The sequence below is a fragment of the Haliotis asinina genome, chromosome 3, assembly GCF_037392515.1.
Source record: "Haliotis asinina isolate JCU_RB_2024 chromosome 3, JCU_Hal_asi_v2, whole genome shotgun sequence".
Lineage (NCBI taxonomy): Eukaryota > Metazoa > Mollusca > Gastropoda > Lepetellida > Haliotidae > Haliotis > Haliotis asinina.
In genome coordinates this window covers 62,684,036-62,694,400 of record NC_090282.1, presented here as the reverse complement: position 1 = coordinate 62,694,400, position 10,365 = coordinate 62,684,036, and the positions used below count along the sequence as shown (strand labels likewise).

Genomic DNA, 10,365 nt, shown 5'->3' with positions numbered 1-10,365 from the left:
AAATAAAATTCATATTTGAGATTCTTCCGACTTTTTTTATCATTCACCTTATCATTCCCGGTTATTCAATATATACCATGTCACAATTTTATTACTTGTTTTCATATTTTTGCATACTAACTGCGGCCCTGTCATGTTGCCAAGGTAAACTTCTGAAGCATCATCTACCAGTTCGGGAAAAGGCCGTGGAGTAGTATCATCATGAACGTGAGGACATACAACCCGTCCGTCAGAGTTGGCAATTGGAATGAAGACATTCAGTTAGAGGAGGTAATGATTAAATCGTGTTTAGTTGATACTAAGGCTAAAGCACCCAGATATATATCGCGACGTCACACGTTTCCGATCGTCATATGTTTTCGATCGGCAATTATGATTCCCATTTATAGCGCGATAATGCGGGAAAAGCCATGAGAAGCATCCTGCAAGTCAACGACACGATCCCCACTATTGGTTGGACATAAATGTACTATGAATTAAAGTTTCATGCCTCAAGAACAGTAAAAAAATCAACGAAAGATCGATTTTAACTACTGAATCATTAATGCAATATCTACCTCATAATCAAATGCATAAAAATCCTAAATATTTACTCCAAAGATGCCATTCATGTTTCGCCTGCATGGTTTTCATACTACCTTACAAGATCACGTTACTAGTCATATGACCACGCTTCTAGATTTATTTTCATCGCACGCCAAAATGGCCAAATTGATTATGTAAAATCAGAATTGAATTGCAAAATTCATTTCCGAACAGATACTAGTGCTGTTTAAATTATTTTGCCTCTTGAAAGGAATCAACGCGAAAAAAACAGATACTGGCAATGTAATCATTAGGCTCTAGATAATGATGATAAGGTGTAGCTGAATGGGGAATCCTATGACTTTCCATCTCTTAAGGTAATCACCACAATAACTAACATGGGAAATCTACTTCCAGAGGTGTATTGTTCTAGGCTACAGCTAAAACTGTTTTAGAGCAAATCAGAAAGGGAAATTCATTATTATTTCTGCAATCTGAAATGTTTGACTGTATAGTGCGAGTTTTTGATACAAGGGGCATCTCATACTATCACAACATTGCTAAAGATCGGAAAACATATGACATCATGTCCGGCGAAACTTTGAGATTGCTTTGATAAAAGTGGCGGCTTAACGATAGAAAATGCGTGATATGCATGGGAATGTAACAGTGTGTTGTGTTGTGTTGTGTTGTGTTGTGTTGTGTTGTGTTGTGTTGTGTTGTGTGTGTGTGTGTGTGTGTGTGTGTGTGTGTGTGTGTGTGTGTGTGTGTTGTGTGTTGTGTGTGTGCTTGTGTGTGTGTGTGTGTTGTGTTGTGTATGTGTGTTGTGTGTGTGTGTTTTCATAGCATCATAATGTTATAACAATGTGGGTGATTGCAACATAAGCTTGTTCGCATGAAACCTGGACAGGTAAATTAAAAGTTTGTGGGAGTGGGGGTTAGGGGGAGGTGGGGTTAGGAGGGAGAGATTAGGGTGGGTTGCAAATATACATTAGTACAAGCAATTCAGTGTCTTGTTTGAGGCTTGCAGCAACAGGACTAGTCCACTCATCCAAATGGCAGAGTGATTTTCATTTGGTTGCCTTGCATCAATGAAGAGCGTCATGAAAAGGTCTTCATAACAAGCTGATAAGTTTATGTCTATTGATGACAACATTGAACATATAGCACAAACCGAGGATACTGGGATGTAAACTGCATTTACATATTTCTCACCTGGTCCAGTCATACATTTCTGTAACATAAAGAATTTTCTGAATTTTATTTTCTATTTATTCTTTGAAACTACATTTTGAAACCTGTTCGAACCCATCATGTTTCGGCTGATGATGGGATAAAACAAGCTTCAAAATGATATGTCAAAGGATAAAAAGAAGATGAAATCCAGAAAATTCTTTATGTTCATCACATAGCATCTTCCAAAATGCTAGTCAAGCAAACATTTCTTGTTCATTTCTTGAATTCAATTTTCCCTCAGTTACCCTTTTGGTTTGAAAACAAGGTGACCTCTGCTAACGATTGGGGTGATTGCAAGAGGCAGAAAGGTAGCCTCGTTGTTAAAGCATTTGCTCTTTATGCTTCACTCACTCACTCACTCACTCACTCACTCACTCACTCACTCACTCACTCACTCACTCACTCACTCACTCACTCACTATTTTAGAGATATTATTATGCTATCATCATGCTTCATTGTTGTTGCTTCTACATTTGCTATGAATAGGATAAGATTCGCAGTTCCCTGTTGCCTATATCCCATCAATATCTCAGTTTTGATGTCTGAAATTTAAAAACAAATGATTCAGGGTTAAGATTCTCCTACAAAAAGAAAGAATCACATTAAAGAAGTATATTTTGGGATATAAATTGTTACACACCAGTAATTTGGGGATGCCTTTGGCATGGTGACCTCGCAAAATTGTTGCACCATTGCAAATGTTGGTCTTACTGACCTCTTGTTTCAGGACACCCTGAAGGAATTCCTTGAGAGAAGGAAGAATGGCCAACTTCTCATTCAGCAATCTCACAGTCTTGGAGCAACATTACTTCAGAAGGTAAGTAGCAACACGCTCTTTCATCAGAAGCAGAGATGGCAACCCATATGATTTTAACGTATTTGTTACGAAACAACAACACGAATTACACGACTATGATAGCAGTAAAATATATGAATTTTCCAAAAATACTTTGAAATAAATTATCAGATAGCATATGTACCATACACAATAAATTTCAACCATATTTTAATCATTTTCAAGCTATATGTGGATACTTACTGCTGTATATTTAATGTTTTCATTCAATATGAACATTTTTTGGAAAAATTAATTCTACTGTTTGGCCCCCAAATAATAATTTTTGAGTCAGTTTTTGGCCATCACTGCAGAATGGCTCAAGTGGAGATCATCTGAATGGGTATGAGATTAAAGTGGCCTTCACATGACAAACTAACTTTTGACTACACATGTTAAAATTTTAAAAGTTGTCAAACTCACGTTTTAACATTTCAAACACATGCTGTTAGACTTTTCTGTCATTTGAGCACCATGAACAGATGACCAAAACATAAAGTGACAGTTTCATTGACTGCCATTGTTTGTTTCTGAACAACATGAGTTTGATAACATTTCACATGTTTAACTGCATGGAAAATTTGATGGAATAGTTGATGAGAATGGAGACCGATCCTATTTGTCAACAACAGTTTGACAGCTCTAAAATTGGTGTTAGTGGCATGACCACACTCTCAAACTTAAGTTGGATGATGCTTTTTGGGTTAAATTCTGTTTGACTGGAAATCCTTTCTTAAAATATTTTTGTTTGTATTTCTGTTGAAACTTATTTTAGTCAATATGTGACCTAACCCATTACATTTTGATTTTTGTTTGTCTGCATTTTGGCCCCTCTGAGATACCAGTCATCCTTCAAAGTGTAAAATTTGCAAGTGCACTTTGTGCAGTTTTGCGAAAACCCCGAAAAAACTATTTTTTTTGTTCATTAGGTATTAACAAACATAGCTAGGAATATTTAATGAATGATGCTGACCAATTGTTTCCAATGATTGATTGGTTGTAATGAACCAGTCATCAATTATGACATTTTAGCCAGTTGCCAACTACTAGTCATATGTCATGACGCACAACCTACCCCTCCCAATAATTTCACCAGGATCTCTGAAGCCCATAGGGGTCGGTCATGTTGACCAAGCAATGTTTAAAACTAAATGTTTGTAAAATTTAGGACAAGAAATAAACTTGGTCAAACTTAACTGTGATGATTTCAAATATTGTAATAAAAAGGTAAACAAAGACACAAATTTTAGATTCTTAGTTTTGAAAACAATTTAATCAGGTCTTTAATTTTACACTTATTATTTGTCAAAAACATCTACAGTTGTCACTATAGTTTTGTAGGGGTCTATATTGTTATGTGACAGTGTTGCAGAGACACAAACTTTGGGAATAAACTTGATCATTGCTAACACAACTTCCAGAGAGACCTGAGTGTATCACGTGATGGATGGGTCCACTTCGGAGATGTTGTGATGCTGACATGCCCAGAGGCAGCAGACAGAACCAAATACTCATCTGGCGTTAATCCTCGGGACCAGTGTGTTTTGGCTGCCAATTCCATGGATATAACTGGTTCCAGGAACACAGAGTCTGTCCTGCGATCAGTGTTTGTTATCAAGAGGTGAGACAAGCCTCTGGGGGCACACTGGGTTTCTAGAAGTACTGTGTATATTTTGCGTCACTGGCGTTTGACATATTACAGATCTGACATTTGGCATGATGTAAGGCAAGTAAGGGTAAGAAGACTTAAATGAGTCTGCATCATCATCATCATCATCATCATCATCATCATCATCATCATCATCATTTTCATATTCATTTTCATAATCATCATCATCATTACATGTATTATTTTGACTTTTAATTGTAGTCATGTTCAGAAGTGCCCTGGAGTATTTTAAGGCTGTTCATATGGAGTTTGAATCGAGGGATCCCTGATAACATAAATATAAACTTGAAGTGTGCTTCTTACTATATATTAGGTCATCTCTTGTTTTCCCAGAATAACTGCATTTGAGATTTTTGTTTTGCGGGTTTTATGTTTCCCTAGAAAGACCTCTTCCCAGGTTTTACCTTTCGTTAGTAAGACCTCTTCACAGGTTTTACTTTGTACAGTTATCTTTTCCTAACTCTATATGAACATCAACGTTCAAATGATGTATGACCATTTGGAATCAATTAAAAAATATTTTTCAAGATTAAGCTCAAAGTGCTGATGAAGGAAGTGGGGGTGAATTATCTGTTTATAGTTACTGTCATTAAACTGATTTTATGTGCGCTTCAATTACTGTTATGTAGGTACATTAAATGATCATCTACATTGCAATTATCTATCACTGACGCTATATATGTTACAGAAAAACATCAGGATTGGGAAATCCCTCAGGTTTTACATTGTCTACCAAAACCTTGGAGGCCTGTTTTCTCCTATAAAAAGGGCATGAGTCTCTGGGTTAAGACATGGACAACACCATGAGTTCTAAACATGTATGTGCTGTTTCAGTGTGGATGGTTCTGCAGATGGTCAGCCTCTGAAATATGGTCAAGCTTTCCACCTGTCTACTGTTGATGAAGCAGGGAATGTAAGTCTTTTGAACTACATTTCAGTCTGTTAAAAGAAGTGGCCGTGCATTTAAAGTTTCTGATGCCTGAGGTACACACTGGCATGCATGAAAAAAAAAACAGCAGGTGCAATCTGAGTACTGTCGGAAATAGAAAAAAACCCCTGGTTTTAGTCTGTTATTCTGAATCCCTAAAATTTACACAACAGCAAATAGCATATGTCAAAATAACCCACACTTGCTAAACTCGGCCTTCAGTGGGATGTGCAATATGATATACTGAAATGCATGGTTGCATGTAAAATTGGGAAAACTTAGCGAAAATATAAATAGCTGCTGAGACAGACCATAGGAGACAATTTGGTTGCTCAGCCACTTATGATGACTTACTGAAGGGGTTGCTGCCTGTGCAGACCGTACTACAGATATGTCCCAGGTATGTTTCTGCATACAGGAATACACTCAATCCAAAATCAGATTCCAGAAATGTTCCCTGGGACAAGTCCATTTTGACTTTTTCTTGATCGGAACTGCCATACTGTTGTATTGGATGCTGCACTGTATGTGAAACGAACATACAAACTAACAAAGATACGTTTTGGTTTGGGTTGCAGAAAGGAAAGTGGATTCATTCCCTGTATAGGGTGCTGGGTATGTTTCCGTGTTTTGACTTTTTCAGGGTACATTTCAGTGTACACAAACATACGACAAACATACGTGGGGTACATATTTATAGTAACTGTGCTGACAGCAACGCTTTCAGCCTCACTGGTGTAGACTAGTGGCTAAGAAGGATAAGTTCGAATGGTGCAGAGAACGCGTTTATGTGAAGCAGGCAGTGCATGGGAATGAGCATGGCCATATGGCTTGTGAAAGATAGAGCAGATGTAGGCTAGTGCACATGCAGTGCATGAAGATGAAACTGATTCCACACGTAGCTGCACACGCCTTGCTCATAAGACTCACACATCTGTAAAGTCGATAATACACTATACTTGATTCCGGACAACCTGTGGCCCCTTTGCTCACAATGGGAAGTGCCAGTGGGTGGCACTCATATATGCTAATACAAGTCAGTTGTCAGGTCGTGCTCAGCTTATCCTTATTTGCCAGTAGTGATACTTTGATATAGTTTTCTAAGGAAATGGAAGATGACATGTCCACAGGCACCGTTACCACCACATAGAATCTGTTTGTAATGCTAACTCAACACTTTCAGCTGCTGCTTCACAGTGACCAGGTTTCATTTGGGAAATGTGCCAAGAAGTCTCGCCATCAGCAGGTATCTCTAGTGTCTGAGGCCTCCTACCTAACACAGTGGCAGGTCAAGTTTCATGACCCAAGGCTCAGGATGGAGTTTGAAGGGGCACCTGTTCCAGTGAGTACATATGTCTCTTGTAATAATTGTCATAAGTTTTGCATTTCATATGTTTGATATCATTATATAAATTTAATACATATTGAGAGAATCAAATAATGAACAGAGGAATCTTCATTTGTTCCTTTAGTATTTTCAGTTTTCATCACCAGTTTTGAGTAGTGCTGAGGGAGGAAATCTGCGAAATAGATAAGGGAACACTGCCCTGAAGTGATCTTCCCATATTTGTTCCCATCTGTATATATTCCAGTTTCCTCCTGAACCCTTGTCAAAGGTCACATGCAACCAAAAAATCAAACATAATTAAAACACAATTATCACTTATTCATGACATTTTATATACACTGCTGCTTGTAAAAAAACAAATAAACAAAATTTTTAGCGTACAATCGCGATTCAAAAGTGCAATATTTTGCACTTGGGCTTACCTCAATCGAAACGAAGCCCTCGGCAGACCGAAGACAGTCCTAGTGGGTGGCTGTGGACTCAAGTGTAACAACGGCTTCATTGGCTGGTTCATTTACTGATACGCTGAGGGCTCATTGTGTGTACAGAAAGATGATCTGTTTGATAGGTATTTTAGAAGTATGGCGAGTCACAAGAAAGTAGGATTCTTTATGGATAACAACTTCTTTTATTGTACCAATGATGCCTCGTTTCAGTATGGATTCATATACTGTTGTCAAACAAAATTATATAAGAAGTTGTTATCCTTAAAGAATGTATTTAGAGATGATGGGTTTTGTAAATACATGTTCTCTGAATTTGCATTTGATCCAATCACAAATCATCTCAGTACTGATGGTGAACTACTGTGTGCCTGCAAACTGTCATTCATCCAAGTACAAAGCAGGAGTTGAAACTGACGAGAGTTTGCACCAGTTTCCGTCAGATCCAGTCCTCCGAGAGAAATGGACGTTGTTTGTTTGCAACCCACAGGCATAAAAACATGTCCTGTGGACATGTATCACACCTGCCTAATTACATAATGTAGCAGAGACAGGACTCAGGTGCACAAGTCATAAATCGATTTATTTTGTTTATGGTGTATAACCTGACAGGTGTTAAGTTCAAATTGCATGTGGTCAATGATTGAAGCTGTGTATTGCATATTGTCTCTATAGGTGCCAATAAACCAGACAATGAGCTTTCTCTATGACAGAGGCTGCTTACCACAATCAACAAGTTTTTTTTATGTAACAAGTAGATTATTTACTTGTTTGTGTACACATCCAAGATTAGACTACTGATCATGACCTCATACCACGGGCATGCATACTGTTTCAAGCTACGTGAACCTATTCACTGTGGACGCAGCACAGCTGTTGAAACCACTTTTTCCCCCCAGTGCTGGGGGAAATCTAGTGAATCATTTGAACTCCGATTTCGTGGGCTTTTTTTCCATCGCTTTTTTCCAGCTTTATAGGTTGAATTGGGATTTTTGATGATTTGTTTTGGGAAGTGCATACCGAAAGGTATCAGAATATGCAAAGTTGTGTGTTTTGCATGTGACCTTTAACCAATGTTGTCCTCAATTATACAAAGACAATTGATGAGTTTCTTTTGTAAGATATGCCTGCCATACATTCATGCATTGTGTGAAAGTGTCTGAGACTGTCAAGAAGGTAAAGAAAGTGTTCAGATTTTACTGATCAAAGGGAGGTAACTCTCATTGATTTTTGTCTAATGCTTTGACCCACTGCATTTTTTTCCAAATCAAATTTCAGGTCTTTAAACACTGAATGAAACACATACAAAATTGAAAACACAATAATATTTAACATTAAGATGATAGATGCAGTTGTCTGATAAAAGTATTGGCAAACCCTTTGACATGTTTGGTGTTTGAATTGGAAGTAATTTTGTTGCAGGCAAACGACTTAGTAATCATCACCCACTGCAAGACAAATCAGAATCTGGCTGTCGAGCAGGCCTTCCTTATCGGGTAAATTATTGTTGTTTATCTGTTTAAACATGTGTTAAAAATATGGCTCTTTTCTTGTGTTTCTGAATCACGGCAGAATGTGGCAGATAGCATAGTGCATGGTACATAATTTCAGTTACATCTTTGTTCATGTGGCCAAGAGGTTTGCCATGTTTCTAATTTGTTTTCTCAAATTACAATTTCAGCTTTTGAACACTATTTACTGATGACAGTGTGACTTTACTTTCTCATTTTAGCCCTTGATGACACTTTACTTTCTAATCTCAGTCCTTGATGACACTTTACTGTTTTCTCAGCCCTTGATGACACTTTACTTTCTCATCTTAACCCTAGATGACACTTTACTGTCTAATGTCAGCCCTTGACGACACTTTACTGTCTTTTCTGAGCCCTTGATGACACTTTACCTTCTCATCTTAGCACCTGATGACAATTTACTGTCTCCACCCACCCCTTGACGACACTTTACTGTCTCCACCCCCCCCTTGATGACACTTTACTGTCTCCACTCACACCTGGATTATACTTTGCTTTCATACCGCCCATTACTCCTCTTTACTAAACTCAGGCAAACCTTCCCGCTTCAGCCCAGGAAACACCCTGCAACTTATGCTTCTTTTATAGTATTTGATGTATCCTTAATGTATCCTTATATGTGATCTGAAATAGATTCTTCGAAAAATATTTTGAAAACTGGTTGTCACACATCTTGTGCGTCTTGTATAATACCTTCATCAACTTTTTCAACAGAACCCCTATGGGCCGTGAATATGAGATTTCCTGTCACACCTTTCTCAACTCCCACAAAGCTGAAGAAGATGTCAACAAGTGGACATTCAAACTATGCATGCCAGGAAATGATGTTTATCCTGTTGCCAAGGAAACCAGCAATGTAACTTCGGAAGGCAGTCCTCCCACATCAGCCAGTGCAGAGCAGAACAACTGACTTCCAGCACAGGGAACCACAAAACACAAAGATAGTGACAGATTTTCAGTTTCATTTCATTTTTATGAAAATCAGTTCAGAATGGCATGCAACAGGCAGTCTATGTAAATATTACAACTATTTCTAGTGACAGTTTTCAAAACCTGTTTAAGAGAACAATTTGTGTGTTTTGTATGTAAAGAATGACATAATTACAGATTAAATAGGGAAGTGCCATTTTCATGGTGCATGGGTTGGGGAAATTGTCCTACTCCTGTGACCACTTTAATTAGTTTTAACATCTGTATTTACATATTATCTTAATTTGTTCTGTACCTTTTTCATTTACCTCTTGCATTTTATTCCATAGACATTACTTTTGAATTTGTGTCACGATTGTGTGAATAGATGCCAGTGAAATACAGCTACATTCAGAGCAGACGTGGGATCAACATACATGTGTATGTAAAATCAGACCTCAGAATGTGTTGAGTTATGTCCCTTTAATATGGCGGGAGTGTTTGTCTCTCTGGTATGTACAACATTCTGCCTGCTTGTTATATCATGTTTAAATATATGTACATATATGTATAAAACATACATCAAAATAAAGTCATGTTTGTCTTTTTTTGACATCTGATAATAAATGTCACCAGGCACCAGAGGTGAAGGACTTTACCGTGCAGAAAGGAGTCCCTTGGGTTTGTAGAAATCTGCTGATTGTTAGTTTGAATGCAAAACTCCCTTGCAGCGCAGAGCGAAATGTACGGCCCATCACTGTGAAGGTTCCTCCAACACCAAGCAGAATATAAATCAGGGCATAGTATACATTTAATATGATGGCACTATAGGTCACTTGATTTTCTGATCCAGAGTATGAATGTGCAATCAACCTATGTGAGCCACTTTATCCCACTCAACACCATTGTGATTGACTTGGCACTATTCTAATCCCCAAT

General features: G+C 37.9%; 1 protein-coding gene across 1 annotated transcript; it reads left to right on the top strand.

Moving 5' to 3' along the window:
* The first annotated feature begins 113 nt into the window (after window positions 1-113).
* LOC137276974 (cilia- and flagella-associated protein 161-like) lies at window positions 114-10,018 on the top strand. Its single transcript, XM_067808626.1, has 7 exons — window positions 114-270; window positions 2,490-2,579; window positions 4,019-4,218; window positions 5,101-5,179; window positions 6,378-6,536; window positions 8,408-8,481; window positions 9,232-10,018. The coding sequence occupies exons 1-7, from the start codon at window positions 202-204 to the stop codon at window positions 9,425-9,427; spliced, it is 867 nt and encodes a 288-aa protein (XP_067664727.1). The 5' UTR covers window positions 114-201; the 3' UTR covers window positions 9,428-10,018.
* Window positions 10,019-10,365: the final 347 nt, after the last annotated feature.